Genomic DNA, 19,797 nt, shown 5'->3' on the forward strand with positions numbered 1-19,797 from the left:
CTGCAAATGTGTATGAAATAAACATTTTTATTGTCATGCCGTCCTCTTACAAAGTTATCTAAACCTGGAAAATGTCAAATACATTTATATTAAACTCAGAGCTGAATAGCTTTCCAGACATTTTTGTCTTCTTGCAGTCATGGTCTGAGTGTTTGAGGAAGGTTCTACTTCACGACAGAATAACACATCCCACACATACATCGCCCTGTCCCTTGTTCCTAATGAGCTTTATCGCATTGGTCCCGCTTGACTTGTCTTGCTAACTGGCACACATATATCCATATGTTCCACATGAGCAAGCAGAGGGGACAGGCTGGGTGGCAGAGCTGCTTTCTTAGTTACATCTGAGAGTTTTACTGCAACAGCCAGCAGCAACGGCAAGTCAGCTTAACTCCATCTCTGCTATGAGTGTGCAGACTGCAATTAATCATGAGAAGTGTTAACAGCAACTACTTGTTCTTAGTATTCAATAAGTCAATAGTCCAATGCAGGCGTGAACATTTGAATGGCCTACTCCCGATATAGTTCCTTGAGCTACTCATCACACGCAGATAAAGTGTGAGGAGAACCATAAAAGAGAAATACTCTATAGGTTCTATAGACTCAAATAAACAACACAATGAGAGCCTGGTGTCTTTCAAAACTGTCCGTTGCAAGTGAGCAGAGGCAGAATGAGTGGGAGTAATAACAGCAGGAGCATAATAATGAAATTGTGAGAACATAGCACAGTGTACTGGAGGAAAGGGTTCGAAAGTATTATGTGCTGTAGTCCGGCATCTGACTGCTGCAGACTACAAGGGAACAGACAAGTGTTCACCAGCACACATTCTTTAATAGAAGGGAGACAAGGACAGTTGGACACTGCTTAACCTGTATTTTAACTGTTATCTAATTATTCAAATTCCAATTGTTCTTAATGGAGAGACTATGGTATTTGTAAGCCATAGCTGTTAAGACTAAGAAATTACAATATAAAATGACACTGATATACAGGCTGCATGGTGGTGTAGTGGCTAGCACTGTAGCCTCGCATTAAGAGGAGCCTGGGTTCGATCTCCGGTCTGGGTGGTCCTTCTGTGTGGAGTTTGCACGTTCTCCCCGTGGTAGTGTGGGTTCCCTCTGGGTTCCTCGCACAGCCCAAAAACATGCAGTTTAGGTAAATTGGAGACTCTAAATTGCCCGTAGGTGTGAATATGAATGCGTGACTGGACTCTCTATATGTGCCCTGCGATAAACAGGGAGGACCCTGCCTTCGCCCCATTGTCAGCTGGGATTGGCTCCAGCCTCCCCGCGACCCTAATAGGATAAACATATGGCTATTGGATAATGGAATTGAATGCCCGACATTGGGCGGTACACCCTGGACAGGTCGCTAATCTATCGTCTGGCACACACCCATATAGACTGACAGACAAACTTTCACATTCACACCTTTGGGCAATTTAAAATCAACCTGCATGTCTTTGGACTGTGGGAGGAAGCCAGAGAACCCGGAGGGAACCCACACTGACGCGGGTCAAGAAGGACTGCACAGACCGGGGATCTGAACCCAGGCCCCTTGCTGTGAGGTGACATCACTACACCACCATGCAACTGAACAGCAATACTATAAAAGATAAATACTGAAAAATATAATAATTATGCTTTGCAGCCACTAAATAAATAATTATTTTGATTTATCTTGACCCAAATAATGAGCATGTGCAGTGTTGAAAATGAGACATATTGATGTGTTTGTGCCCATGTGTGTTGTGAACTATGAATGCAATGAGGTTTGGGACAACAAAGCACAACAGAAAAAGAAAGAAAGAAAAGCGAAGTAAACTTAAGTGACATTCACTTGATTAAAATTACAAATGCTGGTCATAATTGGATTTTCATCATGACTTGTAATACAAAGCAACCATTAGGAAATACAGAAATAAAAAGATGACTTTCTGTTGTTACAAAACACCTGGTTTATACAGTATACACACAATGGTTTCAAATGCAGTATAAATACATTTGGTACATCTAAGACAAAAAGATGACCTCTGAGTGATGTAACAGGAAACAAGGGGTCATGTGGAGTTATGTACTCAAAAACAACACAGTCCTTAATTAAAATAGACAGTTGTAAAAGGAAGAAGCTCAAATGTGACAAAAGGTAAATTAAATGTAACATGGAGCATACTGTTGGCCTAAGTATAGCAATAAATACATTTCAAACTAAGTTTAAAGAAAAACATTTTCACAGGCTACACTTAAATCTAAACATGTGCAAAAAAAACATGCCATTAATTGTCAGTTAATAAACATTTCTTAAAGCACAAAAACAACAAGTCTTTAAAATCATGTGGCCAGGAAACTGTAAACAAAGAAACATAATTTGTGAATAAAAACAATCACTGTATTCCTCTCAAACTTAAAGTACAAAAGATATTTGATAAATAAATAAAATCTGAATAATTGTTCTGCGCTGTAGTTTCACATTAACAGTGCTAACAAAAACTGTTCTTGCATATTACAATTCACCTAAAGCCCGACATTCAGATTTGACAGGTTTTTATAAAGACTCTCTACACAGATCTCTGAGGCAGTGAAGCCGGCGATGCGGCTAGAAGGGACCATAGATGAAGAGTAAGTCCACCGTGTCTGGCTTTGCTCCTGAATGTCAGAAACCGAACCAAGGCAGACCTTTAGTGTTAGTGGTACGACCAACTCTTATCCCTCCTCTTGTTTAGCATCTACAGTGTTGACTTACAATCCAACACTCTGACATCTGTCCCACTACTATGAGGAAAGGATGGAGTGGTAGTTGCGGGGATGGGAGGAGGTGCAAGAGTCTGATTTGGTCTTTGAAGACAAAAGATGTTCATCAACCCTCCTCCCACACAAGTCAGAAACTGCACAGAGAGCTCACAGCTCATCGTGGTTCTTGGTGAGGTCCTCTCCGTAGTTTGTGGCCTGGCTTCCCACAAACATGTTCCAGTTTTCAAGGATCTCCTCTTTGGTCAGCATCTGGTCCTGAGGAGGGAGGACAAGGGAATTGCAAGATAAGTAACCCCTATTTTATAACAATAGATGTATCAAAGTATATGAAAAAACAAGTACATGTTGTTTGTGTCAATCGAAGGCCACAGCAATGATGATAAAATACAATCAGATGAAACTACGCACCTTGTCCTGGTCAGACTCATACACCAGATGTCTGGCTTCAGCTTGGGCATGGTCGTAGTCTTGTGGCATAATCCAGTGGCGGATTTCGTCCAGGTCCATTTTACCATCTTTGTTCAGGTCTCGGAAGTCAGAAAACTGTTCCCTCTCAGTCTTGATCCAGTCCGGCTCCGGACCCCCGTCCTCATGGGCAAACATGTCGGCTGAAAAAGCAAAGGACAATGGAAACAAAAAACATTATTTCAAGGTAATGTTGGCAGATAAAAAAAAATATATATTTTTAAAATACTGTTGTGATGCCTACTTAAATGGCAACAACAGCGGTCGGACATATTTCACATGCAACAAACATTTCAGATTCTTTCCTCAGGTCAACTCACAACATCCTGAAAAAAAAGTAATGAATTTTGCCATCAATGCTAATAACAGCTATGCTGATGATACAGACCTGTATTGTCCTGTGCCTGACAACTGGCCTGTTGTGGCCCTTTTAAAATATATTTACTGTGTAATCTTATTGCATTAGATTGCTTAAACTCACCAATATACTCATCTTCATCCACATGTCCGTCTCCGTTCTTGTCAATGTCCTCCAAGGTTTCCTGCATTCAGAATAAGTTAATGATATCATAAAAGGGAAACACAAGGGTCAACATTAGTGGAACTCTCACTGAGTAATAAAAGAAAAACAATGTAAAAACAACAATACAAAGATTTATGGAATATGCCATTCCAAACTAGCGCGATGTTCCTCTGGGACACTGGGGAGGCTATACAAGAAAAGAAAACCTATTAGTGCTTGTTCGGTTTACAATGTAACGCAGTGAAGTTCTGGGGCCTCTGAAAGCAGATAGCAGCAGGTAGAAGTGAAGCCAAACATTTAACAAGAACTGGTTTAAATGTAACCTGCACTACGAGCTCCGTTAGTGACCGGTCCTGCTATCCTACAATCATGTCCTTTCTAAAGTGTCTCCTTCTGTCCTTTCCTCGTATGACGACATAGACCATCAATCACTCATTGTTGTGTGAAAGATCTGTGTTAGGAGAAATAAAAGGAGCTTGACCTCTTAATATTGTGAGAATCAGGCTGAGCTTCAGCCAGATTTACCACAATCAGTGAACATACTGGCGGAACAGTTTGTAACATTCGATGATGTCACAAAAATGAGAGATTAATTATTAACTCTGTCAAATGGGTAGTACAACTTTTATGAACAGAGCCGCATAGTGCATCACTGCTAACATTTGCCGCGCAACTGTTCCATGAAGCCAATTTTATATTTAAAGTTTGAGTCTTAAATAGGACAGTCGGTCCATACCACTGGACCGGTTCCAAAAACATACAGAAAGTCCATCATTTTCTGGCCCATTAAAATTTCATTAAGGTGTTATCCAAATGTAGCACATAACTCAAAATTAAAAAGAATTATATATTTTTCTCCATGCAAATCTGAATGTCCAACACTGTGCTTAATGCCCCTTTCTAATTACACGTATAACAACCATGTGGTTACAGAGAGCTTACCAGAACCACAGTATCCCTCATGCGTTCAAACTCCTCAGGGTGGAGGAAGGATGTGAACTCTTCTCTGTCTGCTGCCAAGTCCCCATCGAGATCAGCTGTTTTAAACCTCCTCTCATCACGAGGGAGCATCTTCCTGAAGCTAAACTGGTCGGTTGCTTCCTCAAACTCCTCCGGATTGGCTAAAAACGGGGAATTAAAATCAGGTTAAAGTCACGCATATAAATAGCTACTTTAATACTGTACGTTAAAAACTAAATGACGTAGCGTGAACAAAACACACGTACAAAGGTAGTATCCGTATGTGGCTTGCTTGTACTCATCCCACGAAATCTTGTTGTCTTTGTTCAAATCATAGTCGGTCCACACCTTCGCCACATTCTCATAGACGTAACGCTTCTGTACACGTTTTATCCAAGCCTTGAGTTCAGCTGTGGAAATGTAGCCATCCGCGTCACCGTCTATTCTGTCCACTATTTTACTGTAAGGCAAGAGAATAAGGACAATAAACATTTGTTAGAGTTATCATATATACTTTCAATGCTCAAACATGATGGTAAAGATCCAAAATAGGCACACTATCTTAATTTCAGACAATAATTTAATATTTTTTTGCACCACTTTTACTATAAGGGACGTGGCTTCACTGAGACTACCCTATAGGGAGGAGCAGGCAAAGCCCTTTTAGTGAAGAATGCGGTGTAGCTGGGGGTATTCTTAGACCTAGTTTGCCACGTTGTGATGTTACAGTGATCCTCCCACTCTCAACACAACAGGAAACAGTTTTTTTTAGAGGGAAAGCCCATTTAGCAAACGTGTGTTACATGGTGCCAACTTGTCAACCAGGCAGTGGCAAAAGAAGAAAAGAAAAAAAAAACATGAAGCACACACCCAGAACCACGTAGCACATGAAGTGTAGGCCTAAACACTGCTGTAAGTGACAGCACCTCTACATGAACACTGTGTACTGCAACACAACTGTACTCAAACTTTACCACCTACATATGGTTCTTTAATGCCGATGTATAATTAAGATTTCGGCTGAGCAATTATCTCTATAGGAGAGTGTGCGACTAGTGCTGGTGGCGCAATAATGCACCGTTTTATATAGCCTTGTAGATATGCTGGCATGCACATCTTTCTCAGGCACTTGTGCTCATGTTAAATTTTAATGTCCTTAGCCTGAACAGTTACACGCAACAGACCCCTTCAGGAGAAGAGAGCGTGATTTACAAACACAAAGGCTCAAAGGAGCCCGTGACAGTAAAACCAAGACTGATATCAAAACCAGCCCATGTGTCAGAGTAATGATATGTCCTTACCCAAGCCTGTCCTTGCTCTCCTCGGGATTGAGCTGGTCAAATGTCCTGGCCTCCTCTTTGCCAAGAAAGGCCTCATGGTCGTATTGGAAGCTGTTCTTGTCTTCGTGGGCTTGCCTGCCCAATTCTGGGTCAGTATTCTGGGAAAGAACTCTGTCTTTCCTCAACGTTGGCTTACCGTGCACCACAACGGTGCACAGAAGCGCAGCACACATGAAGCTGGAGACGTCCATCAGTCAGGGATGAGGCTGGAGGTTCCCACTTGCTCTAAACAGGCCTGTGACACTACGATGCACAATGAGCAAGCGGCTGTGTAGCCACTTCCACTGCTCGTGCCGACCCAGACCAACCTTTCTTCCTCTCTTCAGCAGCGGTGTGCAACAATGTTGCAGCTGCGCAATAACCAAACCTGCAGAGTGCACCTGAGCCTGCACACGAGTCCACTGAGAACACTTACGTACCTCACTCAAACGATTTTAGGCAATCCTGTCCCCCTTTTTTCCGAAGGAGGGACGCAACCAAACCGGGATTTCCTGCCGCCTTACGTACAGCCAATCACCGTGTCCGTTTCAAGCAAGACCCAGCCTCGCCGCTGACAGGAGCCCTGCCATTGGTCCACGGGATGCCGTAGCACGAGAGGGATTCAGTCGCCACGTTGCACGCTGACGCGCAAACTCAGTTCACGGTGGATTCAGTACGGCTCAGTTTGAAACAAGTTAGGAGGGAAAATACGAAATTGTTACAGCTCTGTTGGTTGCATAGCTGCTTCTTTCTTTAGCATGGTCGTGTTTCCACTCGTACCAACATGCACCAGCCATGACGGTGTGGCTGTCAGTGTGTAATGTGTCGAGCGTACAGGTGTGTGCACGTATAAACAGGGTCCAAGCCCCCATTGCTTTAATTATGCACCGTCACCAACACATATGTAACCCTGTAGAAGCTTGTGTCTGTTGTAGTTTGTAATGTATCAAACAAAGCTTGAAGTTATTGAAAAAGGGCACCTTGAACATATTTTAGTTGTCCCCAAGAAAGTCCTGTATGTTCAGTCATAGTGTTTGTGTGTGTTGAGGCACAGTTGTCTCTTTTTTAAACAAAATTAGTACAATGTTTGGTTGCTGTTGGGACAAAAGCTGTTTCATCACTACAACAATCATTAGCGGTTGAGTCTTTTGAGTTTGGTACCACAAAAGTAGCTAACCTGTAGTATTTGAATTTAGGGATTGTATGAATGAAGTTATTAGGTAGGGTGCTGCATTTGGTTTTTGCTTAAACAGTGCTATTTGTCCTTGTCACAATAGCCATTTTGATGTCATTGCAGATTAAACAAAGGTGTAATTAACATTAATTACAGCCCTGTTCCATTAAGGTAGGCCAGGGCCCTGCTATTGTGCATGCTGGCTTGCTGGGACACTAAATACAATGGGTCTATAATTATTGGTATCGATTGCACCTGTGTTTACCCTATGACATGTCAGAATGGCTGCTGTAAAAACAGCCTTTATACAGGATTCAGAGCAGTAATATAGCATCAAACAACTATTATGTATGTAAAGATACAGTTGAGTAATGTCTACCTGAGCAGATCTCTCTCTCTCCTTGCTTTGTTGGCATAGTCAGGTGTGCCTTTATTGCATGTTAGCTGTCCCACTGGCTAGCTCTTCACTGGTTACAGCTGATAACGCTATATCAACAGACTGCATTGAAGCGGAGCACCTACCCTCTGGTTGCCCCTCAGGTAGACAATGTTCACTCTGTTGGCACGTTTGCGCTGCTAGAAACGTTCTCTCACCATCGCCATGTTGAGAGCCCACCGAAATGCCCCCAATCTCATATATTTCCTCCTGTTAACTGTCAATAAAGTCCAAGACTTAGTTCCACTCTGGTCTAGGACCACCTCATGGGCTGCAACAAAGAAGTGAGATGCACAAAGTTGAAATTTAACACATTTTTATTGAAACAAAATAACCCAAATTCAGCTTAACTAAAGACATACTTAAAGGGTTAGTGTGAACCTCAGTGAAACCAGCAGTGTGTGGTTAAGTGATGGGTGTATGTGTGTTGGAATGTGCATAAAAACAATACACAGCCAAGGCAGCATACTCAAACTGATTCAGATCCCTAGAGGGCCGACGCTGAGCGCTGCAGCAGCCAGGGCTCAACTGCTACTAGCAAGCAGGGCTTTATAGACTGGGAAGAGCGGGCACAGGTGTTCCCAGTTGTCCTTAACGACCCTGTCACTAGAACACATGACATGTCGTTGATCACATAGTCAACAAACAACAATACTAAAATTAACAGCAAAAAATTGCTTTACAAATTACATTCAACTCAGGATATATCTACCTGCTGCTATCTGCTTTCAGAGGCCAGAGACCTCCACTGCATTACACTGTAAACAGAACAAACAGAACAAACACTAGATTGTACTCTATTGGTAGGTTCTCTGAGTTGAGGTATTGGGAGAGAACAAGTTGAATCGATGCATCCTGTTATTAAATCTAGACAAGCACAAGCCAGTGGCCCTACATGTAGCTCTAGTCTAGTCTACGTGTGTTACGGTGAGGGTGGGGAGGTGTCCCTGTTTTCTTAACTTCATGCTTGCGACATAATGTTTTAAGAAAAGACAGAAATAATTTGCATGGGGGGGGGGCGATTATATCTACATGAAGATGACTAGAAGAATCACATTACTTGGATGCATCTTAACTAGCAGACTCTGTACCCTGGAAACAAGTCGCTGACACTGCCGTGCCTAATCCTTCTTTGTGGGCAGGAGAAATGTGTACTTTGCCATTCATCAGTAGCATAATAAGCCAGCACATGGCACTTTGCTTATTTGCATAAATAGTACACCCCAGTTTATGATTATAAAGGGGCCCTGGGGCTAACTAGCCTCTTTATTCTATTAATGAATAGTTAATGTATTTAAATTAGTCCTGCCTGGTCAATTTGAATCAGTGTGTTGTGCAGACATGAAGAAATACAAATGTTTCTTCCCAGTGAGAGGCTTCTCTGAAATCTATTAAAAATATGTTAAATAAACACAAACTTTGTAAAGTCTGGGCTATATTAAGATAACATAAGTATTGGTATTAGACATGCATCTCACAAGCTTCAACAACAATAATAGATCATATTTTCTGTGAACAATATTATAGATGTTTAAACTTCTGCATCTGCATTTAACTCCCTTAAATAACAATGTATACCATTTTATCCCACATTTTAGTGGATGCTTTTGAATTGAAGGTTATTTTGAAGTAAGGATTAATCTCAAACAATAGTAGCATAGCTGAACAACTGCAGACATTAACATGTTGGAGAGAGAAAGTGGTTGGGAAGAGTGGCTTTCAACATGAATATTTCACAGAGGAATAGAAAGGGGAGGGGTTGCAGCTACAGGGGTGTTCAGTTAACCATGAGATTACACACACTGCAGAAGGCATTTGGTTAATGTAATTAAGAAAACCCTATGGTGGGAGACATAGAGCATTAGTGTCCGGGATATACAGTTCTGTTGTGGCCTTTTCCTGCCCCACACTCACAGCCACAGACTGTATTTATCCCATCTACTTTTTTTTGCAACAAAAGCTCTAGTTTGTTTATGCGTAATTTCATCTGAACTTGTGAATATTTAAGTGCTTATGAATAACTGAGATTTTACACTAATTTATTGAAGTGAATATGACTGTTACCAAAAAGCTTTTTTTAATGTATTTTACTTTACTTATTGTAGACAAAGTATTTACCTAAAAAGGCATCTAACCTGTGGGTAAATGTAGGATATTCCACTGGCGTTTCATTCAATAGAAGAATAACCTCTCTCTTTAAACAAATGTACCCCCGTTTGTTACTCAGGCATCTGACCAATGAAAGTATATTGAATTGCTGTGCTGTATGCTATCAGTCAGCTGCAACTCATGGTAAGAAAAGGCTTCTTCCTGATTTGCTTCAAGCTGCCCCAATGCAGCTTTAAACCAGAGAGCAGAAAGAAAAATAATTCATAGAGCCAGACATTTGAATACATGACCTTTGAAACTACAATGACATTGTTTCTCAATTTACTCCTCTGCTTTATTCTCTTCAGGTACGGTAATTTCACCAATGTTTCTATATTCTTTCTAAGACATTGTTTTGGTTTGTGGTGTTCTTGGGAATTCCCAGTGCTGTTCTTTATGAATATGAATTTTGTGTCTACAATCATTTTTCTGTCTGGGTTTAGGTTGGTTTGTGGAGGAGTTGAAGTATATTGATTTGACTCAACAATAACAGGGAATATAAAGTCTCTCATCACACAATTATTCCCACCCCCCCTTGTGAATTCACATACTTATAATAACTCACCGCCCATACTATTCTGGATAGATTAATAAACTTCTCATTGCTGCCACATAGGAGAAAAGAAACCTTTGCTCTGTTTAATGACAACTGTAAAATGGAGGCAATCATGGGATGCCTCCCATGACATTTCCCAGTTCCTGTCCGCTCCACTTATCTTAGACAAATGACCGTGCCAGGCCACTATCGAGACGAAGCGTTTTCCCCGAGTCATTACGTCTGTCATCAGGGCCATTTCCATATTGAAAAATCTGAAACAATAAACGACGCCTGAGCCTTTAATAACTGTGAAGGAATCATATTTGGAAAATTGCATTGAAGCAATAACCTTTTCTCCCTGTAATTAGATGACAGAGAGGTCCTGGTTTTAATTAAGTCAGCAATTTATAGTCGCACAGCCATACCTCAGCGTGCTGATTAGTATAGGAGGGATCACAGAACAGCGTTGCCTCAATTTGAACAGATTTGATCTAGTAATTACTGTGTTATATGGCAAAGGCCACAGCAAGTCTCAGACTCAAGACTCTGTTGATGCACTGCTTCGTGAAGCATGGCTCTTCCTTTAGTTACTCGAGCTGCAAATATGTGGCGAGCAAGTGTCTGTCTGAATAGGTCTTCAAAAGGGGTCATCAACAGAGGACATAATGTTTGAGGAGGCATATTAAGGTGGGATTGTAAATGTGAGGCCTTGTGTGTGTGTGTGTGTGTGTGTGTGTGTGTGTGTGTGTGTGTGTGTGTGTGTGTGTGTGTGTGTGTGTGTGTGTGTGTGTGTGTGTGTTAGAGGGGATTTGTTTAGGCGCAGCATCATTTTATGCCGCATCTTAATTGATCCCATTGGTCACTGTTAAACGTTAACATTTGCACGAGGGGGCAGAACGGTTAAGGATGCTGTTTTAGTGCTGTGTTAATAAACATGGCAATTTACTGTCAATTTATGTCCTGACAGGTCGTAATGAAGACCATGAAAAGAAGATTAGCTGGAGCTGTTACAGCAGACCGTCTAGGGACCATCATCATGAGGCTGTAGGGACCAGCGCTTGTTGTGTGAGCTGGCACCCCTCTGGCTTTCTGCTGCCGTCCACATGATTGACATTAATGGTCCAGTTTACGGAAAGAATAGTAAATTTGTGTCCTCTCTTTTGAGAATATGACATTCATCACATTACACAGACATGCATCTATAGGCTATCAGAACAATAGCACATGGCAGCCCCCTTGACACATCATTAGTGACATCGAACAGATGCTTGTGATCTGTGCCGCTAATTTCATTAGCTTCTCCGGCTAACCACAACAGTTTTACAATGTGGTAAAGGTCTGTGTTGCATCCAAACAAGAAGTGCAAAAATGCAAGAGATTGATATTTGGTCTGTGCATGCTTTTCTATTCTACTATATATTTCATTGTTGGGGTTTACAGCATCTGGAATTAGCTATGCAGTCATCCTTCATGGGGAGTAAGGCATACAAAATCACGTCCTGCTAAAATCTCAAAGATTTGACTATACATTATGGGGGGGGGGGGGAGTGATGTCTTTCAAATAGAACAGGAAATGCACACACCTGGTAGAGATCAGAAGAGCGATGCATGTAGGCTCCTCGTGTCAACTTCTCCCAATTTAAGCAATGCAAATCCTGAGGGCCTAATGGGAGAATGGGGTTAATTAATCCCAGAGGACACCTCAGATTGAGGAGAGGGGCTCCTCAGCCCCCTAGATCTTTTCCCGATAAAGGTCACGCTTCACAATAAGACAAAGCATGTGTTGCCCCCCCCCCCCCCCCCCCCCTCCCCCCCCCCCCCCCCCCCCGCCCCTCCTCCCCGAGTACTTCTCGTCCTTTTCCTCAAAACATCTAATTTGATTGCCTTCCCTTCAATCTGCATAACTATATTGCCCAAGAACAAACCCTGAAACACACTGGGACATTAAGTGCTAATACTAAATGCCGTCCCCAGGCTTTGAATCATCCATAGATCTGTGACAAAGTGGCCTCAGAGGCAATGGAGTCTGGTGCTAAATGTCCGCCACTGGCTAAAAATCATTTGTGTGCTGACGTTGGATGATAAAGACTGTCTCTAGGCCTTGGCTGCGTGTCTGTGCCCTGCAATTTATGGGTCATCATTTGGGTGACATTTTCCTCTGGTCCAACATCCTAGTCAGTTGACGTCACACTACTTTATTTACACCTTCTCTGGACTGTGGCCTGTTTGAGTGAAATTGTATGAACTGTGCGCACGATCCACAGATGCTGTTTCCAACCCTTTTTTGCTGTCGCTGCAGGGTTGTTCTGTGACAGAGGACACTCTCTATGTGAAGCCACAAAGACCTTAATCATATGTGATTTTAAGAGGTTTGTCTCCATAGTCTAATGACCCTAATTCTTCTCAGAGTCATCAAGAGATCAAAGTCAGATCAATGCAACATTGCCATGATAATTAAAACACTGAAACAGTAATCAAGAAACTAAATATCAGTACTTTACTTTCTTTGAACTACATCTTCTTCCTCACTTTAGGTTATCGACAACACCTGCAAGCTCCTTCTCTGTGTCGTCTCATGCGATTCCTTACTCCTCCATCAAGCAGTTATGGTGGTGGTGGAGCGGTTTTGGCTGCAGAAAGAGTGTCTCCCTGGGCTGCAGCAGAGCTCCTGTTCCCTTCTATCCCTGCAGCTGGAGCTACCAGAGCCAGATGCTACGTAGCTTCACCACCCTCTGTCCCCCCTTTCACTCTTCCAGGAGGATGGTGCCCAGAGAGGAGAATGACAAACGCCTCTGCGTCCTCTTACTGACGGATTTGGACGACCTGACTCCAGCCCTGCACTGTTCCAACCGCCAGCACAAGATGTTGATTTAATGGAAGGGGGTTGGCTGTGGATTGGCCCATATGCGTTTGTATTGGGAAAATATGGCAGGGCGGTGTGTCTGTGTATTTGTGTATTCAATAGGATTGTGTGTGTGTGTGTGTGTGTGTGTGCGTGTGTGCATGTGTGTGTGCACGTGTGTATGTATGTGTGTTTCTGTTGTGTGTGTGTGTGTGTGTGTGTGTGTGTGTGTCTTCACCTAGCCCAGACTGCCTACATCCATCATGCCATGGCGCTCTGGCAGAGAGTGGAACTCAGACAGCTTCACTAACACACGGTCAGTTAAATTGCCTGTTAAATTGTCCTGGTCCGCAGCTATCTTAGGTGTAGATAAAAACACTGCACTTAAAGCCTGCACTTAAAGGCAGAAATTGTCAAGTAAATGCCAACCTCCCTCCATGCATAGAGAGAGAAACAGAGGGAATGAGTGAGAGAGGGAGAGACAGAGATCCTCTAAGGGAAACACATTTCCATTACAGGACAAAATACTGCAGCATAGACACAGTGTGTCTATTGGAGATGCCACAACTGTTGGCTTATTTAAGAGTTATTTCTCAATAATCGTCATATTTTCATCAAGTTATGCAGTTTATACTCAGATATTATTACCTTCAGAAAATTATAATATATATTCCAAAGTCTAAAACACTTTTTTTCACAAGATTCACAACTGTATCCAAAATGCCAATATACAGTTCATATAAGCTCAAGATTCACCTGGTCAATAGTCATTTATGCATGAGCAGCACAACTGCAAAACCTCTTCATCAGACTTCATCCCTTAATGATTAAAACAACGGTCTCAATCCAATACGTTTGACATTTCTCTCCATGCAACCAGATGGAAAATTAAGCCTCATTCTTTTAACATTACTGGGATATTAGGATAATTGCCTGCCTCCTACTTGTGTACCTGAAGCAGAACGCATTATAGAGCGGCTCTCCTGATGTAGTGGTAAAAAAAACAAGGGTGGACTATAGTTAAAGCCTCTGGTCAGTGTCTGTCATAAAGAAAACTATTACAAATACAAGGGAAAATCAGACACATGCATTTGTATGCAGTACATCTCACACAAACTTAGATTTTGAAAATGTGTTTAAATGTGCAGTTTAAAAACTTTGTTATCCTCTCCACTACATCCCTGACTGAAAGTCATCAGTCTGTGTCATGAAATGATACTTTGTTAAAAATCCTGCTTAATGCTCTGTAAGGTTTGTTTTCCTTTGGCTCTGGATTTGGTTCAAAACTCTAAATGGCAACCTTTGTGTGTATTCAAATGAAGACAATAAAATACTAATTCTTATTAATTATTTCAAACATGTATTGTTTTGATATATTTTGATAATGTGTCAAATGTTATAACATATTTAAGGCCCCATACTGTGGTATATTTTTAGCAGAATAGAAGCTTGATAATTAGATGGATGGATGTATTCTGCCAACATAAACTGTGATATGTGAGGTCATCACTATTGACCAGGGAGCTATGCATACATTAACTGCATCAATGAACAATGTGTGACTGTAAAAACATCAACATGTGTCAGCAGCCGTTAAGATGTTAATGTTTGCATAAACTAATGATAATATTTGTATTCAACCGCTCCAAAGTGCAACACAGAGAAACCCTGATACATCCTTAAATATATCATATAATCAAATCAGCTGCAATAGTTATAAAGTTACATTTGTTCTTACATCTTGTTCATCGTGATTTATGACCTAAGAACAACATATTTGTTAATGGGATATAGTTTATTTTCATAAATCAAGAAACTAAATTTAGTGAATGACTCAAGACAGTTAGGATAAATAGATAGACAGATAGAGTACTTTATTAATGGAGTCGGGACATTTCACTGTTACAGCGGTTTAGAGCATAGATATAGATTACGATTAGCAATAAAAAGTACATCCTCATGTTTTGTGTCCTCACCTGATCCTCATTCACGTGAAGCCAATCAAATATCAGAAATACAAAATAAAAAACCGTTTTATTTAATTATATAATATAATTATTGACATATCTCAAAGTATATAGTGCACACAAACAGTGAAACTAATCATGCAGCGAATACGTTCACGTGAATACAAACAGTGCCAAGTCACTTTTGTTCCGCAGAGCCCAAATTCAACCTGCAGCATATTTCGATATTTAACGACAGCGTCGTCACTCAAAGTGTCTGTGGGTCTCCAGTTAGCCACTAGGGGGCAGAAAAGCTCCACAAGTGGCGATGGTGGAGAGCACACTGCAGCACTGGCCAAGTTTTCTCCTCGTTATCACCTGAAGATGGTTTCATAAGAGCTCTGGGTTGGTTTGTTTAGAGCTTGAGATATACTTGATATGAACTGTTTTTGGGGCTTTTTTTTTGAGGCAGTTCATATAACTATTAATTGTATATAATTGAGTAAAGATCGCTATATTACATAATGGGCGCGTACTTATGAGTACTTAGAAACAGTAGTCCTATATAACACAGCGATATACTATCATAACATCATATTATTACCATAAATTCGGTTACTTTTGTCAAAGTTGTTATTGTGATGTTGTGTTTAAGTATTAGTACTCTTGAGTGGCGGATGTTCTTTCATGAATGCTTTAAAGGGGAAAGATATGATGGCCCCTTCCATTGGAGTGTGTTTACTTTGGTTCCACCTGGCAACATTCTCTCACTCTGTCGTTTCTCCCAGGGTTGAATCTTGACTCGTTTTCAAGTCTGCCATTTGTTAAGGGAGATGTGACGAGATCGAGAAGCCAAAGTTCACCCTTCTTGTCGGCCTTCTCCAGTGGTGTCTGAGCGGCCAGGGGGGACTTCGCGTGGGCGTTTGGCTAAACGTCCGCCCATCTGCTGGCCCATTTGAAGAGGTGCAAATCTTTAACTTCCACAATGCAATTTATGGAGGAAGTCTCTTGGTGTGTGAGAGCGCGTGCGTGCGTATAGACAGAGTGGATGAGTGGCCATGGAAAGAGAATGTGATGAATATTGATAAACACACATGAAACAGTTGCATTGTATTTTCTCCGTGATTGATTACAGGTACACGTTTAGACATAGCATGCACATGTATCATTAATCCCGTTTTTGATGTTGTTGCAGATTTGTATTAGCAATTAAGCTAATCTGCTGCTTGATTATTTGTGTGGTACCTATACTGAGACCTGGCTCTTACCTTGGATCATTCATGTGCGATCAATTTATTATATATGCATAACTTTTGTTCATGAGACGATTTCTCTCATTTGGAATCTAATTTAATTTCTAAATCGTCCTGACATTTGGGGTTGAGAATAATTTCCTCAGATAAATATATCTTTTTAAAGTTGAGAATATTTTTGTGTATGTGTGTGTGTGTGTTAAAAGAGAGAGAGAGAGAGAGAGAGAGAGAGAGAGAGAGAGAGAGAGAGAGAGAGAGAGAGAGAGAGAATGATCAAATGATCAAATGACGCACTATTGTGCGCAGGCATCAGACTAATGCAGTGTGACCGGGGGCTCTCTCTCTCGCAACAAAACCCCAGAGCTGTCCACAAATCCATACATGTCAAAGAAATATGAAAACAAGCACCCAGGCAAAAAATACAAATGTTTTCCTGTTTATATTTCGTGTTACAATGCATTGTAATGATCAGCGACCGCCAATCACATTGAACCATCATTATTTATTGAATATTACATCTATGCATAAACGACTGTGCGCTTCTTGGTTTGAGAGCTTCCCTTTTCTGCACAAACGCAGAAGGAGGGCTGCATCTGTTAGGGTCCAATGTTAGTCTTAATTACTGGCCTTCATGTTCTCCATGGCCCTCAACCGTCTTTAATTAAAACCTTGATTAGGGGGGAGGAGGTCTCGGGCAAGACTATTACCAGATGGGTTTCCAGCAATAATAATAAAGACTTTATCCGCTGCCGCTGCTGCTGCCTGTGTGCCATAAAGCGCAGAGCTCACTGGCCATCCATATCAAAGCACAGCGAGCAGAAAGAGGCTGTTAATTACGCCGGTAATTACTTGTCTAATTACGGTTCGTTTGTGATTAGATTTAGAAACGTTCCGTGGTCTATACAGGGACTTTCTGTTGCCAGTACGCAGGCTTAACACTGTATAGGCTGAAATGTAGTGTGTATCCACAGCGGGGTGCTGCTGAATAACCGGCTATAAGAGATGGAGTGAATAAGATCAATAGTGAAGCACTGACCCGAAATTTATCATTATTTTTCTCACAGAAGTCCTCAATAATCTATATGTTCAGGGTACAACAAAGTATCCCAAACATAATTTGCTTTCCTTTCTCGCCCTTTTGCATGCATTATATTTTGTGCATATAGAGTATGGGAGCCTTTCGTGAGCGTTCTTAAAAACAGTGGAGGTCGGCTTATTTCACATATTAACGACGAGCTTCTTCAGGACCTTTGCAAGTCTCTGGATCCTCATCTATCTCATATTTTCGATGTTAAAAGAATATTTGCGGGGGGAAACAAATCCAAATAAATAATGCATGCTGACATATTCCGCAGAATTGCATATTAGCCATTTAAGATTCGCCACATTATGAATATATGTTGCCAATGGTCTGAAAGTCATTATGAGTGCGCACAGGCACGCTGCCGCTTTTATATTCAAGACAGAGAAACTTGCAAATAACAATCAGTTCAATTATTCTCAAAATATTTACTCCAGGATAGGATTTGTCATCCAGACACAGAGAATGAGGGAGGAGACAAGAAGTGATTTCTTGCTGCACTGTGTGCTTCCATTTTCCAGACGGTTTGTCGTCGTTATTGCCTGATTTAGTGTGTGTTGTTTTACATAGCCCAGTCATCTGTGTGAGTTCACGTACAGCGTTGTGCCGCTGCATCCATTTATACATATCACACAGATCTGCGTTGAGTTTGTCACATTTGGTGTTTTATGTTCTGGCTCCTCTCTTGCTTGGAGCTATAGGCTTGTTTGTAGAAGGTCCCACTGGCCTGTGCGCAATACAGGCATCATGCGCATTTATTCGGTCATTTTAACATTTGTTGCAGTTTTACGCACAAAAATAGCCTCACTATATCCTTCTGTCTATATAAATTGTGTAGCTGGGCACTCCATGTGTGCAGCGGTGCAGACAGTATAATTATCTCCTCTCGGATCCTCTCGCTGCTCCTCCTGCAGCAGGTGCTCCGGCCGCTCCGACCCTGCACAGAAAAGTACCAGAGGCCAGGTGATGGCATTAGTAAAAGGATGTCTATTTTTACGCGCACATCCCTCCCCCTCTATCAGGAGAGAAAGGAGCGAATAAGATCTTTACAAATGCCTCCCCATCACCTGTCACTCACCATGTTCGTTGAATCGTGGGGAGGTGAGCCTCTATATGCAGTATTGAGTTGTCACCATCATCTAGTGGAGGAGAGATCCGTAAAACTCCCAATGTAACGGCCTACAGTAGGCTATAATTTTATTTTGATAGTGAGCAAAATATTTCAGTTTAGACGAGGCTGTGGGGAAACAATTTGCTGCTTTTGGATGTTTGCATGCATGCTGTGCAGGTCAAGCGTTGTGCACTTGATCACTGAGGAAACGTTATTTTAGTCAAATATTGAATCTGTGGCATTTGTCCTTCGTTTCTCCAGCTCATTCGAACTTGGCTTTTGCATATAGATCTATGTCCTCGAAAAATAAAATATTGATTCTAGTCATTGTGAGCCAGCTGAGAAAGCATCCATAAGAGTATATGAGTCGGCGCAGTCTTCATAAAATGGAAGACAATAGAAGATGATCAAATAGATATGATCAAATAAATACAAAATGGTAGGAAGTATCTACTACAACCGATATTTAAAGCAGCCCTGTTTAGTTAGTCCAGCATCAGCCCTGCCCTGGGGATCATGTATCATGACCATAACTGCCATGGCTATCGCACACCATGAATTAATGCACCTCAGCGCTATTCACAGAAATCAGTCAGATCACAGCCCTTCGACGTGATGGGGAAACGGTTTCGGTGCATACTGTTGTATGTTGTGACCGGTGACAACAGTTACTTTGCATCTTAACATTTACACGTGGGAAATAAAGTTGCAATAGTTCGTTTGTTCCAGTCTGAGATGTGGCACAGTTCAGTGAGTGAATATAAAACCTGCAGCTAAAGAGGCAAATATCCTGCACACTTGTTGGAGCAGAAATAATAGCATCAATACATCAATTGAGATCTTTTATTTATTTTTTAATTAACAGTTGACTTGATTTTACATGTAAAAACATGCCCAGCTGCTGCAAAGATGTGATCTGAGAAAGACGTTTTCATAAAATGTGACTAAACTGATGTTGGTCAATTTCAGTACATTGCTCGTTGAACGAATACAACACAAAGTCCAAGGTCGAAATGGTTTGTTAGCAACAAATCATAGGTGTTATATAGATACAATCCTCGTTGATGGTACTGAATCCAGGCCAACACCCTTTAGCTGATGCGTAATTTACCTCACCGTGCGTAATTAACTGCGTCTCCGCCAGAATCCGGTATGTGTAACACTTTATTTTGAACGGTGCAATACGTTTCCATTAAACGTTATTAAAGCGCAGGGAGTGACGAGCTCTCATTTGTCTTGTCAGGACATCT

The 19,797-nt window shown here is 41.4% G+C and overlaps 1 protein-coding gene across 1 annotated transcript; it reads right to left on the bottom strand.

Moving 5' to 3' along the window:
• Positions 1-1,925: 1,925 nt before the first annotated feature.
• Positions 1,926-6,230, bottom strand: rcn1 (reticulocalbin 1, EF-hand calcium binding domain; the record flags this gene model as incomplete). Its single annotated transcript, XM_079217442.1, has 6 exons — positions 1,926-3,006; positions 3,160-3,359; positions 3,698-3,758; positions 4,682-4,860; positions 4,966-5,159; positions 6,001-6,230. The coding sequence occupies 6 exons, from the start codon at positions 6,228-6,230 to the stop codon at positions 2,899-2,901; spliced, it is 972 nt and encodes a 323-aa protein (XP_079073568.1). The 3' UTR covers positions 1,926-2,898.
• Between the last annotated feature and the right edge of the window lie 13,567 nt (positions 6,231-19,797).

Source organism: Taurulus bubalis (assembly GCF_910589615.1).
Source record: "Taurulus bubalis genome assembly, chromosome: 4".
Classification (NCBI taxonomy): Eukaryota; Metazoa; Chordata; class Actinopteri; order Perciformes; family Cottidae; genus Taurulus; species Taurulus bubalis.